Genomic DNA, 23,772 nt, shown 5'->3' on the forward strand with positions numbered 1-23,772 from the left:
CACTTCCTAATGTCCCAGGAAAGAGATGGGAGTAGAGCTTCCTTGCTTGGTGCCCACAGTTCATAATGCATCAACTTAAAATGTGTGTTAACTGACCTACTCGATGTTATTTTCCAGAAGAAATGGTGCAGTTGGCCACTATTTTTATTTGGGGGTAACTAGGTTCTCTATGGATTCTGACAGGTCAGACAAGACTTTGTAAATAATGACAAGTCCCTGGATATATGTGCAGCTTTTTCCCACACTTTCTTCAAACCTCTCCTTAGGTGTCATATTTGAGAGAAGTCTTCTCTGACCCATATAAATGCAGCTCTTTTATTCTGCTTTAATTTTATTCCTACTTTAATTTTTTTCACATATTAGATATTTTTGTTATGCAAAGGAATTTCTGGGTCACATGGTAGTTCTATTTTTCTGGGGTTTTTTTTTTGTTTGTTTGTTTTTTTTGAGATGGTCTAGCTTTGTCACATAGGCTGGAGTGCAGTGGTGCAATCTCAGCTCACTGCAACCTCAACCTTCGCCTCCCAGGCTCAAGCCATCCTCCCATCTCAGCCTCCCAAGTAGCTGGGACTGCAGAGATGCACTATCATACCCAGCTACTTTTTGCATTTTTTGTAGAGACGGGATTTTGTCATGTTGCCCAGGCTGTTTTTAAATGAGGCTCAAGCAATCTTCCCGCCTCAGCCTCCCGAAATGCTGGGATTACAGGCATGAGCCACCACACCTGGCCTATTTTTAATTTCTTTAGGAGCCTCCATGCTGTTTTCCATGATGCCTACATTAAGAATCTACGTTCCCACCAACAGTGTTCAAGGGCTCCCTTTTCTCCATGCCTAGGCTGATGCTCGTCATCTCCTGTCTTTTTTATAATAGCTATCTTAACAGGTATGAGTTGGTATCTTATGGTTGTTTTGATTTGCATTTCCCTGATGACTTATAACATTGAGCACCTTTTCATGTACCTGTTGGCCATTTTAATGTCATCTTTGGAGAAATATCTATTCAAGTAGATAGATGACTCTCATTTCCAGCTAACAGGCTTTCTCAGAAAGGAAGGCACCTGCCTGAGCTACCTCTGGACTACATAGGTATTCACGTCAGCGGGTCACCGGGGCACTTACTGCTGGAGAAGGTGGTTTCTTTTGGACTGGACGACATCGGCTGTGCACAGAGTTGACAAAGGCAGTCTCTCCCATTGAATGTGACTCGGTCTCCGGGTGGAAACGGGCGCCTGGAGGCAGAAAGACATCGCCCTCAAGGTTATTGCAGCAATTTCATTCCTCTTCCTTATTCCTTCTGCTTGCTGCCCTCCGGTGCCCATTTATTTCTTGGAGAAGCAGCAGCCAACATGTCTGAAATGCAGTCATAACCAAGCCAGCCAGCTGGAGACAGTCCAAACAAATAAATGTGCCTCATTTTGAGAAGAAAGGGGAATGTACTGGTTCTAAGGGCAACCAGGTAGTAAAATGGAATGATTTACCTCCATTCATTAGTGAAGGGATATTCCAGCAAGTGATCTAGCAGGGCACACAGAACAGTAAGTTTCCAAATGGAAAGTCCTTCATGAAAAAATATTTTAAATACCATGAATTCCCAGTGAAGTTTAAGGCCCCGCCCCAGGAGACCTGGCTACAGGTCAAGCAGTAAGCAGCGGGTCTTTCAGTTCCCTGGGACCGTGCCTAGACCTCTGTGATGATTATGCAGAATTAGACTTTGTGCCGGACACCTACATGGGTGAACGGAATATTTCATGGTGCTGGAGACCCAGTCCCTTATAAACTGGGAGAAATGGGACAGGCTGTAAATATCTGTTTAAGAATTCATACTAGCTTCTTTTCAGAAAGACAATTTCTCTTCATAGTAGATATTCATCAATAGCAGCACATTTTGCAAAAATATTGCCTTCTGCATGTAGATGATCAGTTTCTTCTCCCAGGTCACCAGGCAGACAGCCTTTTAAAAAAGTCATTAATGAATAGACATACGACAGTTTCCGTGCCCACTCACTTGCCTTTGGCCTATGTACCAATAATCTTCATCAACGTGATTTTTCAAATGTGTGATGCTGTCAATTAGGAAATGTGAAACTCACAAGCTGAACATCACCACAAATCTGAGTCAGAAGCAATTACTTAAGAGCAAGTACCAGCTTTCTGACATTCATTTTTACTTCCACAGCTGCTACGTTCCCTTTAAGTTGCCCTTCAGTAGCCTAACAATTGGCAATTAACTGTAATAAACAAAATATAGGTAAATTTGGACTTAACCCCACAAATGTGGCTGGCTCCAGTCATCACAGAGAGTTTTAAATTCTTACACCCTTACATTTTAGAAGTCCTGAGGAGAGGTGGTGTCCTCTCCACTTGTGGTGCTGTGTCACTTTCTGCAGTACAGTGAAGGCTTGGAGAGGTGAAGTGACGTGCCTGGATTGACCAGCTAGGGAGATCAAGTCATAGGCAGATGCAGATGGCATCCACCAACTTAGAACTTGTTTTATTTTTAAGAATCAAAAATCACCCTCTGCTGGATGCCAGTAGCCCTACTGTTTCACACTCATTAGCTAAACCTGAACAAGTCTTAAATCTGTTCTGTAAGGAGGGAGTCAGGAAGTTAAGGATCCACTCGACAAAACACGCACAGGTTCTTTTGCCTCCGACCAGGCCAGGAGTGGACCCGGACACTGCGTTTAAAGAGGCACTCGTGCTCCGTGGCGGACCCTGCACTTGCGGGACCCTGAGAGTAAGTGCCCTTTAACTGTTGCATGCCCAGAGGCACCTCACTTACCACACCCAAGCCCAAGCCTTCCTTCCCATCCAAGCTCATTTTTTTAGACCCGAGTCCCACACGGATCCTCTATGGGACAAGCCAGAGTCCAGTTCTCAACTTGGGCTGGGCCTTCTGAAGGGTGGGTTTTGTTGTTTTGTAAATGGCCCTTTTCGGTAATTTCCTCCCTCCCTATATCCTCTGCCCATACTGGATAACTTCCTTCTTTTATTTGCATGAATGTTTATAATAGAAAGACACCCGGATTTAGAGTTAGAAAACCTGAGTTCTAACGTTAACTTGGGAATGTCCCTTAAACTGTGAGCCTGAAAGTCACTCATAAATAGAGATATTAACTCCTGGTTCCCTTCAAAGAATTGCTAAGAGGGTGAAATTAACTTCTGTATGAATATAACTTCTCAACTAAAAAGGAGGCCCCCAATTCAGGCAGAATTGTTGTCATTCGGCAGCAGTAGAGGCACTAGTAGTGAGTGCTCCTTTGCTGGCTCAAATGTCCAGGGACAGGGCCATAGTTAATAAATCTTTGTTTATCATTATACCAACTTCAAGGCAATGACTTCTCAGGGTCAGGATCAGAAGGGCTCTTAAGAGTTTACTGGGAACAGGGCCTTCCAACCTGGCTGAGTGACAACATACATGAGAACCCTCCAGAAACTACTAAATTAGCACGCAGGTTTTGGGGGGAAAATAGGCTAGAAATTGATCTTTGTAGAGAGACTCCCATCTCTAGTCCACTCCCACCCATCCAGGAGATTCCAGTGATCAGCGAAGCTTGAAAAATGACTCGTATCTAGTTCACAGCTTCTCATTCTAAGGCGGAGGCAATTGTCTGGAAAAAGCTAAATCACATAGGTCTCAATTCAACCTGGGAAGTAAGACTAGGACTTGGGGCTCCATGCCAGCCCAGGAATCTTAACCAAGTTGTGTTCCACAGCCTGAAAAGGGAAAAACCAGGGCAGAACTTTGCTTTTGATTAAACACAGAAAACTATTCATTCATCCAGAATTATTAAATTGTGATTAAAAAAATGAAATGGAGAAATGAACTAATACATAGCTATAAAGTTATTTAAATAATTGTATTATGAATATTTTGTGTCATTATGATTTGTTTATCAGTGTTATCTTGTTAATTAATTATACAATATTGAATCTTCTCTTCTAGAGCTAACATCTCTCTGGCTTAGAAACATAAAATGCTGAAAAACAGACAACACGTCTCCTCTGAATTGGGGTTTTCAGAAAGGCATAGCAAATAGATCACCATTTGAAAAGGCACTGGATTGCAAAATTGCCAAATTAGAATTGATCAATGAAGCAGCTGACCCTTGGTGGTGAGTCTCCTAGTTACAGGAATCAAACCTATCTTAAGTTTTATAACATGCAGACCTCAAAACACAAAAACCACAAAAAGCCCCACATTTTCCCACTCACACTTCACATAGTTTTCTTCTGTTCTCTGACTGATCATTTTATTTTATTATTTGTTTTTTTTTTTTTTGAGATGGAGTCTCACTCTGTCACCCAGACTGGAGCACAGTGGCATGATCTCGGCTCACTGCAACCTCCACCTCCCCGGTTCAAGACATTCTCCTGCCTCAGCCTCCCAAGCAGCTGAGATTACAGGCACCTGCCACCTCACCTGGCTAATTTTTTTGTATTTTTAGTAGAGACAGGGTTTCACCATGTTGGCCAGGCTGGTCTCAAACTCTTGACCTCAGGTGATGTACCTGCCTCGGCCTCCCAAAGTGCTGGGATTATAAGGGTGAGCCACCACGCCCAGCCTGACTGATCATTTTAATCAAGCTGGTTTGCACAGTTAAGATACAACCTTGGTAGATGACAGACACATAGAGAGCAGAGATTGGCAAATATTTCCCCCCAAAGATGAGATTGTAAATTTTTTAAGACTTTGCAGACCATATGGTCTCTGTCGCACAACTCAACTCTGTTGTTGCAGCGCGGAAGCAGCTATAGGCCACATACAAGTGGGAGTGGCTGCGTTCCAATAGAACTTTATCCACAAAAACAGGTATCGGGCCTAATTCAGCCCATGGGACATAGTTTGCCATCCCCTATTGTAGATGAAAGAGACCATTTTAAACACACACACGCGCCTAGGAATTTATACTTCTAAATAAGCTTTATCCTTCTAAGCAGTTATGCCATTTCCCCCTGATGTTTTTATTGCTCCAAAATGTTTTGAGACCCAGAGCTGCTTTCAGAATTAGTTTCAATCTACTAAAAATCAGTCATATTACTTTGTAAAGGACATCACGCATACAGTTTCCAACTAATCTACTTTTTTACTAAGACTGATAGTACAGTAAGAAAGAAATCTAAGGATAAGACTACGTGCTACTCAAGACAAAAGGTGTATAATCCAAGCTTTAACAGCCCAAACCAGCATTTCTCTGTTGGAGGAAGGTGTAGGCTTTGGAAAGATAAGCTCACTTACTTGCAGATAGTACAAGCAAAGCAATTGGGATGGTAGGTCTTGCCCAGAGCGGTCACCACTTCGCCCTCCACGAACTCCCCACAGCCATGGCAGCGTGTCCCGTACATCCGCTGGTAGTCCAGGGTGCAGAGATACTCTCCGTTCTTTATGAAGAAGCCCCCTTGTGCCAGGTCACAGCCACACACTGTAGAGAGACAAGTTCACATCTGGTCATTATCTGCCACACTGCTGGTCAGCACTGCCTTTGACTGAATACTGACTGGTTGCTTACCCTGTGATCTCAATGGTTTGGGGCTAGGGAGGGGACGGGTACAAAGAGCTATTTATTATTGGGCTCTGACCCTCCCTTTGGGAGCTATGCAATATCTCATACAAGTAAAATCCACTGGCTAGGTCTCAACGGCTTTTGTGATATGTCTAAAATTCTGAGATAATCAAACAGTCTTTGATAGAAAGATACCCTTCGTTCAGGCTGTCTCAAATATGAGCAAAGGTGTCCCTGGCAGTGTGCTATTTAGGAAAGGTGCCCACTGCCTGCCCATACAACTGCATGGTTTGGGCCAAGATTGTTAGGAGTTGAGTAATAAATTTCCATTATACCAAAGGCAGTAGCTGAAATTTCCAATAGCTATATTTTTTTCATACTCTGGAACTACTTTCCACTGCTATGAAAAATTCAGATGTTTCATTTTTTCTTTGTGCAGTAAATAGAATAAACCAATTATTTATATATTATAGGGAGATAAAAAATGAACTGGCAAAAGAGGAGAGACCTGTCATTTGGATGCTTTATTGTGTCTGGATTTTGGCATCTCCTTCTGACTGTGCAGCTGTGGATTAGGGAAATGGTGCAAACAGGCAGTGGGAGCTTGGGCCTGGTCTGCGTGTTCAGACAAGACCAGAGTAGGTCACAACAACTTGTCTGCAAATAAAGCCTAAAGCAGTCCTTGACAGTAAAGATCTCTCTCTGCCAAATGGCTGAGAAGCAACAGCCAAAGCTGGAAATCTCTGACCTTAACCTTGCTATCCCTAAGGTCAACTGATTCCAATTTATAATTCCTTAGGCAAAGAATCCAGGATTCTTCTTGATTATTTGGTATTCAGTTGGGGTGGGGACAAGGTGAGTTCAATCAGTAAATTGCTTTCCTACGGACCTGCTCGAATGCTCCCAGGGTTCATCTGCTGAGTTCCCATGACTCCTTAATTCATCTAGATGAACTAGGGCCTCAGTAAGATTCTGATGAAAGTCACAACTCCCCCACCTTCAGTCAGGACTCTTCACTAACTACAAGCTACGGAAGACGTTCAAGGTGATCCGAAACCCACAAACAAGCTTTCCATTGTGGATTCATCGGTCTTTGTTTAGATCAACACTCCACAGTCATGACCTTCTTCTTTGCAATTTACAATTAAGTAACCCAAGATTATGGCCTGAGTCCATCACGCCTGAAACTGACCACCCTATAAATACTCCTGTGATCATATTATCTGGAAAACAGCTCATTCACCACCTGCTGCCTCCTCTCACCTGCCAACCTCTCCTCTGCCCCCACTGTTGTCCCACCTGCTTCTTCTTCCCCAGATGAGTCCTGTGGGTCAGGGGAACCCACGTGGGGACTGGCCTCATTCTGATTGCAAATTCCTTCAGCAACAATAGGCAGTCTGGGGGTAGAGAGTCACAGAACCTTAGAGTGTTTTCTTCAGTATCTGTCTATGTGCAGATCTTATCTTTCTACAAGATGGCAAGGTATTTGAGGGGTGAGAGTGTTCTTTTGATTATTCTTCAGGAACCTAATTGTATCTAATATAAAACAGGAAACACAATGTTTGAAATAAACTGAATCCTGCCTGAAACTTGGCAGGTTCCCACTGATTTCACTCCTCAGTGACATCAAGTTCTGATGACTCAGTTATTTTTCCAAACTTAGGATTTCTCAAAGCCCTGAGAAGTGACAAAACAATCCATCCAGACTACTGGTAATTCCCTAAATTCTCTCCTCCAGTCAGCTATGGCTTAAAAATGCAGAGTCTTTATACAAAGATGTGGTGTCAAAAGGGTAATCTGGTGGCAATACACAAAAAATAGATTGAGATAGTTTCAAAGCTAATTCTAAATGTTTTAGAAATTATTTGTATTTATTGCTTTCTTAGGGCACCTGTCTGCAGCCTTTTCCAGATCACACGGTTTTGTGAAATTGACATATAGTATCCTTTATTAATAAAGTCCTAGTTTCTGTGAACATAACATAGCCTTAAAAAATGAATTCTTAACACTATTGAGAGATGCCAAGCTACATTCAAACTGTGCCTTATTATGATTTGATTTGGCTTTTTCCTTAAAGTAGTGCTCAAGGTGGCTTACCAAACCATACCATTATTTCTGGTGGTTTATACAAGGAAATCAGTGTTTGATGCGACTCCCAGAGGCAGGTGTTCCTAAAGGCATATGCAACAAGCAGTGAGAAGGGGGGCCTATGATGCCAGTACCTAAAAGATACTTAACATTATTACTTTTCCTGAGAATGGACCAGCTGTCACATCATTTCAGACTCTTCCCTCTCTTGCCTCCCCAGGCTTTACTTTCCTGTTTCTCCTCCTCTGTCTACTCCTTCTCAGTCTCAGCAGCCAGGCCCCTAAATACAGGTCACTCCTATGGGTGCCATCTCCTCCCTCTATGATGCAAGGCCTCCCTGGGAACAGATCTCATTCACTCTCACAGCCTCAACTATAACTTTATGCGAGGGATGCTCAAATTAATGATCTCTCTTGGTGATGTCTTCCCCAAGTTTTAGACCCTGATTTGTAGCTGTGTGCTGGGCACAGGCAGACCCCATGCCTATCTCAAACCTGGCATTTTCCAAATACACCCTTTCCTCGCAGTTTCTCTGCCATCCCCCATAAAACCTTCTGCTGTTCTTTTTCTATTCCCTTTCTCATCAAAATGGTAGCTGTAGCCATTCTCCAACTCTTACATCAACATCAACATTTTCTTGTTTGTGTGTGTGTGTTTTTTTTTTTTTTTTGAGATGGAGTTTCACTCTTGTTGCCCAGGCTGGAGTGCAATGGCACGATCTCGGCTCACTACAACCTCCACCTCCCCGGTTCAAGCGATTGATTCTCCTGCCTCAGTCTCCCGAATAGCTGGGATTACAGGCATGTGCCACCACACCCAGCTAATTTTGTATTTTTAGTAGAAATGGGGTTTCACCATGTTGGTCAGGCTGGTGTTGAACTCCTAACCTCAGGTGATCTGCCCACCACGGCCTCCCAAAGTGCTGGGATTACAGGTGTGAGCCACCATGCCCAGCCAACATCAACATCTTCAACTGGACCCAAATCCAACCCATTTCCCCAATGAAGTGTTTCTTTTTCTTTCTTTCTTTCTTTTTTTTTTTGAGATGGAGTTTCACTCTTTGTTGCCTAGGCTGGAGTGCAGTGGCACAATCTCAGCTCACTGCAACCTCTGCCTCCTGGGTTCAAGCGATTCTCCTGTCTCAGCCTCCCAAGTAGCTGGGATTACAGGTCCCTGCCACCACGCCTGGCTAATTTTTGTATTTTTAGTAGAGATGGGGTTTCACCACGTTGGCCAGGCTGGTATTGAACTCCTGACCACAGGTGATCCGCCCACCTTGGCCTCCCAAAGTACTGTTATTACAGGCGTGAGACACCGCTCCTGGCCCAATGAGGTGTTTCTTTGATCCATTCCCTCCTCTGCCTTCTTGCTATCACTACTCAAAACCTGGCCTTCAGCACGGCTCTGCTGTAGTAAAACAATTTTTTTTAACAACATTCGTATTGGCAGGAAAAGAAAAACAACAGGAAACAATCTATACTTTCATTAGTAGAAAAATAGTTTAATAAATTATGCTATGTCCGGTCTATGGAGCTGGTATTAAAAAGAATGAATTTAGCCCTCTGGATTGTGGATATTGACAGCCCTCTATGTTGCAGACATTGATCTGTCTGTGATATATTGTTCAGTGAAAAGAACAAATGTCACAGAGTAAACGATTTTAAAAATCCCATTTTTAGATAAGTCTAGTTATGTTTTTATGAACTAGGTAAAGTGAGTTAACATAAACAGAACCATTAAACTGGTTCTCTCAGGAGGGTAAAGAATTATTAATTTTTTCTTCATATACCCACGTGTCAGTCCATTTTGTAATTTTATTTTTAATTGTGACAAAATGCATATAACAAAAAATTTACCATCTTAATCATTTTTAAGTGTACAGGTCAGTGGCATTAGATACATTCACATTGTTGTGCAATCATCACTGCTATCCATCCACAGAACTTTTTTTATCTTGCAAAAGTGAAACTCTGTACCCATTAAAATCCCTATTCCTTCTTCCTCCAGCCCTGGGCAACCCCATTCTACTTTCTATCTCTATGAATTTAACTCCTCTAGGTTCCTTATATAAATAGAAGTTCACCTTTAATCATAGTAATGTTAAGAAAAATTATCCAAAACTTGTAAACAAGGTAAAGGGAAGAAGGCATGTTCTTTAAATGTCATACTGGGGCATTGTTTAACAGCTTATACAAGGATTATTTCATTATCCAGGGGGGACTAGATCAGTGTTGGACAAGCCCTTTCCTACTGATGAAAGGCCCAGACTTTAGAAGTTAATGTTACCTTTTTTATTCTTGACCAGTAGAGATGCAGATGACTTCTGTCTGGTTTTCTCATTGTGTTGAACCATGAATCAGTTTTACATCTAGCCCAGCCATCTTATTCTGACATTCCTTTTTGAATGCCTTTATAACCCACTCCTTCATTTTAATATTATATATATATATATTTTATATATATATTATATATATATTTATATATAATATATATATAATTATATATATAAATTATAATATATATATAATTATATATATATATTATATATAATAAATAATATATAATATAAAATATATATAAATATATATAAAATATATATAAAATAAAATATATATATAAAATATATATTATTTATATATTATAAAAAATATATATAAAATATATTTTATATATATATAAAATATATTTGATATATATATAAAATATATATATAAAATATATTTGATATATATTATAAAATATATATATAAAATATATTTTATATATATATAATTATATACAAATATATAAAATTATATATAATATATATAAAAATATATATTATAAAATATATATATTATATAATATATAAATAAAAATATATTTATATATTATATATAATATATAATATATATATATTATATATTATATATTATATATATATTATATATTATATATTATATATATTATATATATATTATATAATATATATATTATATATTATATAATATATTATATATTATATATTATATATATAATATATATTATATATTATATATTATATATATAATATATATTATATATAATATATATAATATATATTATATATTATATATAATATATATTATATATAATATATATAATATATATTATATATTATATATATTTTTATATATTACATATAAATATTATATAATATAATATTATATATACATTTTTTTAGACAAGGTCTTGCTCTGTTGCCCAGCCTGGAGTACAGTGGTATGATCATAGCTCACTGCAGCCTTCAACTCCTGGGTGCAAGAAAACCTCCTGCCCTAGCCTCCCAAGTAGCTTAGGACTATAGGCATGTGCCACCATGCACAGCTAATTTTTAATTTTTTTGTATACACAGGCTGGTCTTGAACTCTCGGCCTCAAGTGATCTTCCTGCCTTGGCCTCCCAAAGTGTTGGGAATATAGGCATGAACCACGGCACCCAGCCAACCCAACTTTATTTCTCCTTGGAACCAACTTTAACATCCTGCTGGTTCTGTCATTAATAAGTTGAATAAATCTTTGAGCCATGCTCATTCCAGATTTGTATAAGAGTCCTATACTTTTTGAAAATTATACTTTGACAAAGGCATCACTCTTTTTGACCAAAAATATCTAAAGGTGAACATTTTTTTTTTAACGAAAGCTTTGGTCTGTTTGATATTAATAACTTAGCAAGTACTCTTCACTGGTGGTACAAAGCAAAACTTTCCCATCTAAATGATCACAAACATCTCAATTAGTAAAGTCAAACTTCAGTAGGGTATATTTAGATTTTTACTTTGGGTGCTCCATTAGTCTTTAGCTGACAGTTAACATACGCCCAGGGAAAAGCATAGGTTCCTTTAATTAAAAAATAGGGCTTCTAGTGAAAGAGATTAATTGCTTTCTTCTGATCAATTATTTAAAACATTCCCCACTCAAGGTCCCAACTCAATCCTGCCCTTTTTTGCCACCACCAAAGCCTGGCTATAAAAAGTCCTGTGCCTTGTGGATGCTATGCTCTGGAATTCATTCTCTAGAAACCACTGAATACAATCAACTACTAAAGAAGAACATGTACATCCAAGAAATTTTATATAAAAGCTGCAAAATTAGTAACAGGCATATTTTAAAAGCTGAAATCTTTTTTAAAAAGTAACAGGAGCTGCCCATGTGGTAAAAATACCATGGAACAGGAGGGGAACAAAGTATGGGGGTGTCCAATAAGGGTGAAAACAGAACAGTATTTTAATGGCATGAACAGGGCTGCAGTAGCAACTATTTCTTCAACCTTCTAAAAACGGTAGTAACATTTTATGTTCCAACAAATTCATTGCAGCAACACTCCATCTGCCTGTTCACTAGTTCATACTGAGAAACATTTAAGAGAATGGATCATACCTAAAACTCTACCCAATGGTGGGTTTTGGGGGCAAAATGTAAAAGACATTTTCTTCATCCATATCAGCAGACTGAACATCTCTTTCTTGTGCTACTGCTCTCATACAGGTTTTAATCAATTTGTACCAGTAAGAGAGAGGGGGATGCTAGGCAAACATGATCAATGTTTTCAATTCAGTTTTGAGCAACATGAGCATTTTAATTGGGGTGCCAGTAGGCTCGGGTGGGTCCTTTCTTCTCTTTTCTAGGAAAACCCATCTAGCATGCTGCCAGGTGGTCAGCTCTTCTCAGGGAAGAAGGAGCCCTTCTGAATTTGCCCCGTGAAATTTCTGGGACCTATCTTACACCCTCCTCATTTCCATAATGAGGGCCATGTGCTCTAGATGTACTAATTTACCCTTAGGCCAAAATCCTGTTCCACATACTTCAAAATAATAGGAGTTGTCTAAGACAAACTCACAGCCAATATCATACTGAACAGGCAAAAGCTGGAAGCATTTCCATTAAGAACTGGAACAAGACAAGGATGCCAACTTTCACCACTCCATAGAACTGGAAGTCCTAGCCAGAGCAATTAGGCAAGAGAAAGAAATAAAAGACATCCAAATAGGAAAAAAAGTCGTCAAATGGTCTCTCTTTGCTGATGATATGATTCTATACCTGGAAAACCCTAAAGACTCCACCAAAAGGCTCCTAGAACTGACAAATGATTTCAATAAAGTTTCAGGTACAAAATAAATATACAAAAACCAGTATAATTTCTACACACCAAGAAAGTTCAATCTGAGAGCCAAGTCAAGAATGCAATCCCATTTACAATAGCCACACACACAAAAACACCTAGGAAACCATCTAACCAAAGAGGTGCAAGATGTCTACAAGGAGAATGAAACACTGCTGAAAGAAATCATAGATGATGCAACAAACAAAAAACACATTCCATGCTCATGGATTGGAAGAATCAAACTTGTTAAAATGGCTATACTGCCCAAAGCAATCTACAGATTCAATGCTATTCTTATGAAACTACCAACATCATTTTTCATAGAATTACAAAAATCTATTCTAAAATTCATATGGAACCAAAAAAGAGCCTGAATAACCAAAGCAATCCTAAGCAAAAGGAACAAAGCTAGAGGAATCACATTATCTGACTTCAAACTATACTACAAGGCTACAGTAACCAAAAGAGCATGGTACTGGTACAAAAACAGACACATAGACCAATGGAACAGAATAGAGAACCCAGAAATAAAGTTACATACCTACTACCAGCGAATCTTCAACAAAGTAGACAAAAATAAGCAATGGAGGAAAGGACTCTCTATTCAATAAACAGTGCTGGGATAACTGGCTATCCATATGCAGAAGAATGAAACTAGGCCCCTACCTATCTTGAGTTAATTTTTGTATATGAAAAATTAATTCAAGATAGATTAAAGGCTTAAGGGTAAGACCTAAAACTACAAAAATTCTAGAAGAAAACCTAAGAAATACCCTTCTGGACATCGGCCTTGGCAAAGAATTTATGACTAACTCCTTAAAAGCAATTACAACAAAAACAAAAATTGACAAGTGGGATCTAATTAAACTAAAGAGCTTCTGCACAGCAAAAGAAACTATCAACAGAGTAAACAGACAACCTACAGAATGGGAGAAAATATTTGCAAACTGTGCATCCAACAAAAGTCTATTATACAGAATTTATAAGGAATTTAATTCTACAAGCAAAAAACAAATAACTCCAAAAGTGACCAAAAAACATGTCTTCTTAAAAGAAGATATGCAAGAAGCCAACAGACATATGAAAAAATGTTCAACATCACTAATCATCAGAGAAATGCAAATCAAAACCACAACAAGATACCATATCACATCAGTCCAAACGGCTATTACTAAAAAGTCAAAAAGAAACAACAACAAACAAACAAAAAAACAGATGCTCCAAGGCTGTGGAGCATTAATAATGGGAGACTTTAACACCCCACTGTCAACATTAGACAGATCAACGAGACAGAAAGTCAACAAGGATACCCAGGAATTGAACTCAGCTCTGCACCAAGTGGACCTAATAGACATCTACAGAACTCTCCACCCCAAATCAACAGAATATACATTTTTTTCAGCACCACACCACACCTATTCCAAAATTGACCATATACTTGGAAGTAAAGCTCTCCTCAATAAATGTAAAAGAACAGAAATTGTAACAAACTGTCTCTCAGATCACAGTGCAATCAAGCTAGAACTCAGGATTAAGAATCTCACTCAAAACCGCTCAACTATGTGGAAACTGAACAACCTGCTCCTGAATGACTACTGGGTACATAACGAAATGAAGGCAGAAATAAAGATGTTCTTTGAAACCAACGAGAACCAAGACACAACATACCAGAATCTCTGGGATGCATTCAAAGCAGTGTGTAGAGGGAAATTTATAGCACTAAATGCCCACAAGAGAAAGCAGGAAAGATCCAAAATTGACACCCTAACATCACAATTAAAAGAACTAGAAAAGCAAGAGCAAACACATTCAAAAGCTAGCAGAAGGCAAGAAATAACTAAAATCAGAGCAGAACTGAAGGAAATAGAGACACAAAAAACCCTTCAAAAAATAAATGAATCCAGGAGCTGGTTTTTTGAAAGGATCAACAAAATTGATAGACCGCTAGCAAGATTAATAAAGAAAAAAAGAGAGAAGAATCAAATAGATGCAATAAAAAATGATAAAGGGGATATCACCACCGATCCCACAGAAATACAAACTACCATCAGAGAATATTACAAACACCTCTATGCAAATAAACTAGAAAATCTAGAAGAAATGGATAAATTCCTCAACACATACACCCTCCCAAGACTAAACCAAGAAGAAGTTGAATCTCTGAATAGACCAATAACAGGAGCTGAAATTGTGGCAATAATCAATAGCTTACCAACCAAAAAAAGTCCAGGACCAGATGGGTTCACAGCCGAATTCTACCAGAGGTACAAGGAGGAGCTAGTACCATTCCTTCTGAAACTATTCCAATCAATAGAAAAAGAGGGAATCCTCCCTAACTCATTTTATGAGGCCAGCATCATCCTGATACCAAAGCCTGGCAGAAACACAACAAAAAAAGAGAATTTTAGACCAATATCCTTGATGAACATTGATGCAAAAATCCTCAATAAAATACTGGCAAACAGAATCCAGCAGCACATCAAAAAGCTTATCCACCATGATCAAGTGGGCTTCATCCCTGGGATGCAAGGCTGGTTCAATATACGCAAATCAATAAATGTAATCCAGCATATAAACAGAACCAAAGACAAAAACCACATGATTATCTCAATAGATGCAGAAAAGGCCTTTGACAAAATTCAACAACCCTTCATGCTAAAAACTCTCAATAAATTAGGAATTGATGGGACGTATCTCAAAATAATAAGAGCTATCTATGACAAACCCACAGCCAATATCATACTGAATGGGCAAAAACTGGAAGCATTCCCTTTGAAAACTGGCACAAGACAGGGATGCCCTCTCTCGCCACTCCTATTCAACATAGTGTTGGAAGTTCTGGCCAGGGCAATTAGGCAGGAGAAGGAAATCAAGGGTATTCAATTAGGAAAAGAGGAAGTCAAATTGTCCCTGTTTGCAGATGACATGATAGTATATCTAGAAAACCCCATTGTCTCAGCCCAAAATCTCCTTAAGCTGATAAGCAACTTCAGCAAAGTCTCAGGATACAAAATCAATGTGCAAAAATCACAAGCATTCTTATACATCAATAACAGACAAACAGAGAGCCAAATCATGAGTGAACTCCCATTCACAATTGCTTCAAAGAGAATAAAATACCTAGGAATCCAACTTACAAGGGATGTGAAAGACCTCTTCAAGGAGAACTACAAACCACTGCTCAAGGAAATAAAAAAGGATACAAACAAATGGAAGAACATTCCATGCTCATGGGTAGGAAGAATCAATATCATGAAAATGGCCATCCTTCCCAAGGTAATTTACAGATTCAATGCCATCCCCATCAAGCTACCAATGACTTTCTTCACAGAATTGGAAAAAACTACTTTAAAGTTCATATGGAACCAAAAAAGAGCCCGCATCGCCAAGTCAATCCTAAGCCAAAAGAACAAAGCTGGAGGCATCACACTACCTGACTTCAAACTATACTACAAGGCTACAGTAACCAAAACAGCATGGTACTGGTACCAAAACAGAGATATAGATCAATGGAACAGAACAGAGCCGTCAGAAATAATGCCACATATCTACAAGTATCTGATCTTTGACAGAGCTGACAAAAACAAGAAATGGGGAAAGGATTCCCTATTTAATAAATGGTGCTGGGAAAACTGGCTAGCCATATGTAGAAAGCTGAAACTGGATCCCTTCCTTACACCTTATACAAAAATCAATTCAAGATGGATTAAAGACTTAAATGTTAGACCTAAAACCATAAAAACCCTAGAAGAAAACCTAGGCATTACCATTCAGGACATAGGCATGGGCAAGGACTTCATGTCTAAAACACCAAAAGCAATGGCAACAAAAGCCAAAATTGACAAATGGGATCTAATTAAACTAAAGAGCTTCTGCACAGCAAAGGAAACTACCATCAGAGTGAACAGGCAACCTACAAAATGGGAGAAAATTTTCGCAACTTACTCATCTGACAAAGGGCTAATATCCAGAATCTACAATGAACTCCAACAAATTTACAAGAAAAAAACAAACAACCCCATCAAAAAGTGGGCGAAGGACATGAACAGACACTTCTCAAAAGAAGACATTTATGCAGCCAAAAAACACATGAAAAAATGCTCACCATCACTGGCCATCAGAGAAATGCAAATCAAAACCACAATGAGATACCATCTCACACCAGTTAGAATGGCAATCATTAAAAAGTCAGGAAACAACAGGTGCTGGAGAGGATGTGGAGAAATAGGAACACTTTTACACTGTTGGTGGGACTGTAAACTAGTTCAACCCTTGTGGAAGTCAGTGTGGCGATTCCTCAGGGATCTAGAACTAGAAATTCCATTCGACCCAGCCATCCCATTACTGGGTATATACCCAAAGGACTATAAATCATGCTGCTATAAAGACACATGCACACGTATGTTTATTGCGGCATTATTCACAATAGCAAAGACTTGGAACCAACCCAAATGTCCAACAATGATAGACTGGATTAAGAAAATGTGGCACATATACACCATGGAATACTATGCAGCCATAAAAAATGATGAGTTCATGTCCTTTGTAGGGACATGGATGAAATTGGAAATCATCATTCTCAGTAAACTATCGCAAGAACAAAAAACCAAACACCGCATATTCTCACTCATAGGTGGGAATTGAACAATGAGAACACATGGACACAGGAAGGGGAACATCACACTTCGGGGACTGTTGTGGGGTGGGGGGAGGGGGGAGGGATAGCATTGGGAGATATACCTAATGCTAGATGACGAGTTGGTGGGTGCAGCGCACCAGCATGGCACATGTATACATATGTAACTTACCTGCACATTGCGCACATGTACCATAAAACCTAAAGTATAATAATAATAATAATAATAATAATAATAATAAAAGAAAAAAAAATCTTGATTGCAAAAATGTGAGGAAGCAAGAGATTGGATGTATATGTATTAAAATTAACAGTGATTATCTCTGAGTGGATTAGATTATAAATCAAAAAAAAAAATGTGATCCCAATAAAAATACCACCAGGCAAAAAAAAAAAAAAAAAAAAAAATTGACATGGCGCACTGGTGGGCATGTCTTACGGAAAGCTGCTTCAGCCCAGTCCCTATTTTAGCTAGTCCTCAATTTGGTCTGGTGTCTGAGCTCCACCCCTGGAGTAGAGTCCCACCTCCTACCTCAAATTGACTAGAAACAGGCACAAAGGACGTTTCGGGATGATGAAAACATTCTACATCTTGTTTTGTGTGGTGGTAACATGGGATTATACAATTGTTAGAACTCTTCAAATTGAACATTTAAGATGTGTGTGATATATTGTATATATATTATCTTCAATATACCTTAATTCCCTCTCCAGAGAAAGCCACTTTATTAGTTTGGTGTGTATCATGCCAGACCTTTTTCTATGAGTTTCATGCATATATATGTACCTATAGAAATATTGTAGAGGGTATCAAATGGTACATATGTTTCACAACTTGATGTTTTCATTCTACAATATATCTTGGGGCTCTTTTCTTGTCAATAAATGTTGATCCTTTTAAAAAAAAAAAAGAAAAGAAAAGGGAACACACGAACACACACACACACACACACTGTTGGTGGGGATGTAAATTTGTTAAGTCACTGTGGAAAGCAGTTTGGAGACTTTTCAAAGAACTAAAAATGGAACTGCCATTCAACCCAGCAATACCATCACTGGGGATACAGCCTAAGAAAAATAAATTGTTCCACCAAAAGACACATGTACTCGTCTGTTCATCACAGCCCCATTTACAACAGTAAAGACATGGAATCTATCTAAGTGCCTGTCAATGGCAGATTGAATAAGGAAAATGTGGCACATATGCACGGTGAATACTATGCAGCCATAAAAGAAAATGAAATCATGTCCTCCGTAGCAACATGGATGTAGCTGGAGTCCATTATCCTAAGCAAACTAATGCAGAAACAGAAAACCAAATACTGCATGTTCTCGCTTATAATCGGGAGCTAAACTGTGGGTATATATGGACATAAAGATGGGAACAATGGACACTGGGGAATGCAAGGGTGGGGAAGCAGGCAGGGAAAGGTAGAAAAGCTACCTATTGGGTACTATGCTTATTACCTGGGTGATGATTTCAATCGTACCCTAACCCTCAGCATCACACAATACACGCATGTAGCAAACCTGCACATGTACCCACTGAATCTAAAGTAAAAGTCAAAATTAAGAAAAAAGAAAAGAAAAGAAAAGAAAGTCCTGTTCCTCTCTGCCTGGGACTACATCATCCCTGCACCTTCCTAGGCTGTCATGTGCTAGAGCTGGGCTGGAGCAAACACAGGGTACAGAACTCTCAAACACTTCACACCAATTAGCACTGCGAATACCAAATGCTTCCCATCTTCTGCCTCTGCTCTCCAACTAAATTTTTTTAAAGTTTTATTTCATCCAAGATGTTAGTCTATTCATCAAACCCTATCTTCCTAGAGAATACAAAAGTAGACTATGACACAATGTCATCTCAAACCACCAAAAATTCCATTACAGTATGGGATCTGAGTTAATCCATTTTTGCTCTGAAATCCAGAGCAGTGTAGCTGAAAGTACCACACACGGCAGCTCAAAAGTACCATCCACTGTAGCCCAGAGCTCAAAATAGCTGAGCAGAGACTCATCAACAATAATGTGAGGGGGCCACTTCCCACCAGAAATATCTTTTGCTAATGCATTGTTCTGAAAGCAAATCCTAAGCCTCAAAAAACATATTTTAAGAGTGTTTCACATTAACTTCTAAATGCACATCAAAATCAATTATCATTTCTGGGAAAGATGATAGTTACAAGCTCAACCAGATGATAAAACGGACCCCACAGCAAGGCATTTGAGAGTTTGTATTTAATTCAGAGTTTGAATTTACAATATTAAGTAAAGAACCTTGATTGGAAAGAAATCATTTTGAAACCTCTATTTATTAATAAAATCTTTGACTGCACAGTAAGCTTGTTGTTTAACCTGTTGTAGAACTTCATGTGCAAACAATATTAATTATAAACAGCTCAAGAAACAATGATATCATCCAGAAATAAATATTCTCACTCAGTTTTGTTTTGTTTTTTTTTTTTGCTTTCTAAGATTTGGCCCATAACAGAAAAATAAGTATTAAAGTCTTCTACCATAGCACAGATTACTTTAGTATCAGGCATTAGGGCTGAAAATATGCACAAGAAAGAAATGAATGGCTGGCTATGCTTAACAGGAACGACCTTGTTAACCCCAGGGAATTACATTTCAAACTAGGCCACACGTTGGAATTTTGGACTCAAAGGTAAGTTTTATTAAGGTCTACATTCTCTACTATTCCTTTCCCTTTTTTAGTCTCCAGATACACAACCATACATACATGGATGACAAGATACATAAAAGGTCATGTATCTTTGCCATTTATAAATTCCAGGCACAAGAGACAGCCCCAGCCATAGCTATATGTGTGTCTATAAACTGACCTTATAAAAAAACAAAGGCACAAATACCATTTTTTACCAGAAACTACAAGAAACCATTAGCATGGGGTCTATTATCCCTCCTAAGGGGCTCTTTTTCTCTAGTTGCTGCCCTGCCCGATCTCCCCTGCTTACCTCTTCCAAATTAATATGGTAAAGACGATGCTTTCATCAACAGGTTTTCCTGCTCCACTTTGCCAAATGCTTTGATCTTGCATGTAAGCCCCCCACATCTTCCAAACATTCATCTGACTCTTCCCAAACACCAGCACTTTACTCCAGTCAATCTCCTCAGCACCGCACTGACATTCTTTTCACCACTATGGTGATGCTAACTTCACCCAGGCTCCCAGCCCCTCTCAGGTTCGCCCTCATGGCAAAGCTGACCGCCTCCTCCAGTCCCCCAGGGCTCTGCATCCTTGAGATACAGAACAATGATTGACATCTAGCTTTTAATATGATCTCTTGTGATACTCCATCCACTGTCACTATGATTGTCTCCTTGTCTTGACTGCAAGCTTACTGAAGGCAAAGACCACTTCGTATGCTTTATGTCTTCCATAATACTTACAGAGATGGACAATTATTTTTCTTAACCCCCTATTTCATACTACTTTAAATCAGGCTGGTGTCTGGACCCTGTGTCCAGAGCCAAGTTCCTCTGGCATAGCATCAGGTAAAGGGCATTTCTGCATGACATTAAGCCAGTAAGTACATCTTTGTCCCTGAAACTACCTAATTGGCATCAAAATAGTGGTGCCAAGGTAGAAACTTCACTCATCATCCAACTTCTCTAGTCTCTTAAGGCTCTTCTCAACTCTTTCAGCAACTGAAATTGACCACAACTCAATAACCTAAGAGAATTTCCATTCATATGTGCTGTGTATAGCGTTGGGCTATGCTCTAGTTTGTGTTTAGCTATACTAAGCAGGCTCTGATTACAGAGAACAAGACTGTGGCTAGTTAAGTGCACCATGGTTTAAGGTGAATGAGAAGAAACTAGAATGGGATCACAGGGTAGCAACAGGAATAATTAAAGGGCTGGGAAGGAGCACTTTAAAAAAGTAGATAGGATTAGACCAAAGAAAAAGAAGTCAGGGTAATGATGGTCTTTAAGTGTATCATGGGTTCTTTTAAGGAAATCAATGATCAACTCTTTTCCATCTGAGGACAAAATGGGAAAGCATTTGTTTTACATGTACTAAGAGATGTAGGTTACATAAACTCTAACCTTGAAGGCAATTGCAAATGAGAGCAGGCTCCTGAAGAGAGCTATTCTATCTATTTGGTTTGGAAATATTTATGATAGAATAAATGGCACATCTATCCAGGACAGCCAGCACACTCATCCTTGCGGATATGGACAATACGATCATGCTATTTTCCCGACCTAAATATCTAGGTGAAATCCCAGGGATTACACTGCAATGAAAGGAAGTCCAAACTCATCATTTTAACTACTTTCCAAAACTCCATTTCAGAAATGATATATAGTTAGTTCTTATACCTTAGGAATTAGATAATACAATTTTACCTTAAAAAAATGAAACAGAAAACCCTTAATCTGTATCTTCAACTGCGTACTCCCATCTTGATCCACTTTACTCCACAAATATCTATGCACTTTATAAGTTCACATGTCCTACATGGACTGATCCTGACCTGATAAACATCTTAGCCTAAAATGGCAAAAATGGAAAGTACTGTTGCAGATGGGATGCTTTTCCCAAGCCTTTCATAGAACACAATCTTTTAAAAAGGCTAATTCTTGAAAAATTTATTCCAACTCATTGTTGTAATCTGAATTTTCTAATAGCTTTAGATTAACACTTTAACAATACTTTTGATGTTCATGGGCTGTCTTCATGGATCGAAAATTACAGATAGAGGAGCAAGGGATTAAAGAAGCTATCAAAAGATATCATTTCCCACACCCTCTACACATAGTTAAGACTCACACTGCTAAGTGGTAACAGACTCTATCAAAATATCATTCTATTCTATATAAGGATTTCTGCCGATGCTACCCTGAAAGAAGAGCTTACATGATCTGATTTTTTTTTTAATTTTCCACAGATGCCCAGTGTTCAGAATTCTCTTTAAAATAATACGGCTATAAATAACATACAAAACTACTTCCATTTTTGAAAGGGAATAATGTTATTCTGATTAATGTTTAAAGTGCCATCTTTTCAATGACAATAGGAGCATCACAGTTCCATTTATTTCTAGTAGAAAGTTTGCTTGCTCAAATTAAGGTAACTGTCAACTCTAGCCACATCTGTGTACTCACCACCCACTGCCCTGAACAAGGCAGCCCCCACACCTGACTACGCCTACCATGCTCCCCTCTTTAGTCCTGGGAAGGCTATTTGGTTTTCTGGAGGTTTATGTTCAAATCTTGTGTGCTCCTTGGCAACATCCCCAGACCAATGAGACTGAGCTCTAAGTGGTCTCTGAATCACTGGCCTCTGGCGTCTGAACCGCTCACCTGCACCTGTCCTGCTACCAGCTATGCTTCCACTAGTAAGCACCTTGCTCTCCAGCTCACAGGTTCTTCAGGGGTAGGTACCATGTCATATATACCTTTAAACCCATCATATTTATATGACCATTTGAATGTCTGATTAATATCCCTATGAAGGCAGAGATCACGTCTGTATATAATTTGATTATGTATAACTTATTTTTGAGTGCCTGAGCACTCAGAATTTATGCTATGCCCCTAGCTTAACCAGGGTTTTCATCATTGATGATCATTTGATTTCAATTTTCAGCTTTGAACTTCTGGGTGCAGAAAAATTGTATGATAGGGAGTTTCTCACTCTTGCTCCCTTGCTCCTCCTCAGAATCACAGGGCACACCTGGGTACCAGGACGTTTCCCATCTCCCCATTGCCAGTGAGGTGAGGGTAGAGCATGAGTTCTTCTGCCTGTTCTTTAGTTGAGTGTCTCCTACCTACATTCTACAATTAATGAGGCTATTTTGAAAAAAAGCCCAATTCCATGGAATTTCCTAGGCCACAAAGGCCATGATCAGAGAACCTTTATCTAGATGGAACGGAACAGGTAGCTGAAATACTCTTCTTCTTCTTTTTTTTTTTTTTTTTTTAGACGGAGTCTTGCTCTGTCTCCCAGGCTGGAGTGCAATGGTGCCATCTCAGCTCACTGCAACCTCCACCTCCACAGTTCAAGCAATTCTCCTGCCTCAGCCTCCTGAGTAGCTGGGACTACAGGCGTGCACCACCATGCCTGGCTAATTTTTTTGTATTTTTAGTAGAGATGGGGTTTCATCATGTTGGCCAGGCTGGTCTCAAACTCCTGACCTCAAGTGATCCGCCCGCCTCGGCCTTCCAAAGTATCGGGATTACAGGCATGAATCACCGTGTCTGGCCTGAAATACTCTTTCTTTTGTCCTTTTCGTGGACCTATATTTTTCCCCCTCCATCACCCCACTACCAATTCAAGCTAGAAACTTCCCGCCCTATGTCCAACAAAGCAGTGGTTCTCAAACTTGGAATATTTAATTTATGCACTGCATAATGATATTTCAGTCAACAACAGATTGCCTGTACAATG

The 23,772-nt window shown here is 39.1% G+C and overlaps 1 protein-coding gene across 5 annotated transcripts in view; it reads right to left on the minus strand.

Annotated features, from left to right (window-relative positions):
- ABLIM1 (actin binding LIM protein 1) overlaps positions 1–23,772 on the minus strand; it is a 341,667-nt gene that overhangs the window by 139,057 nt on the left and 178,838 nt on the right. For all 5 annotated transcript variants that reach the window (XM_054521712.2, NM_001133801.2, XM_054521710.2 and 2 more), the window contains 2 exon segments: positions 5,242–5,425; positions 1,122–1,231 (listed from right to left, as the gene is read on the minus strand). In XM_054521712.2, the coding sequence (XP_054377687.2) occupies positions 1,122–1,231; positions 5,242–5,425 (294 nt within the window).

This window comes from Pongo abelii, chromosome 8 (assembly GCF_028885655.2).
Source record: "Pongo abelii isolate AG06213 chromosome 8, NHGRI_mPonAbe1-v2.0_pri, whole genome shotgun sequence".
NCBI classification, from domain to species: Eukaryota; Metazoa; Chordata; class Mammalia; order Primates; family Hominidae; genus Pongo; species Pongo abelii.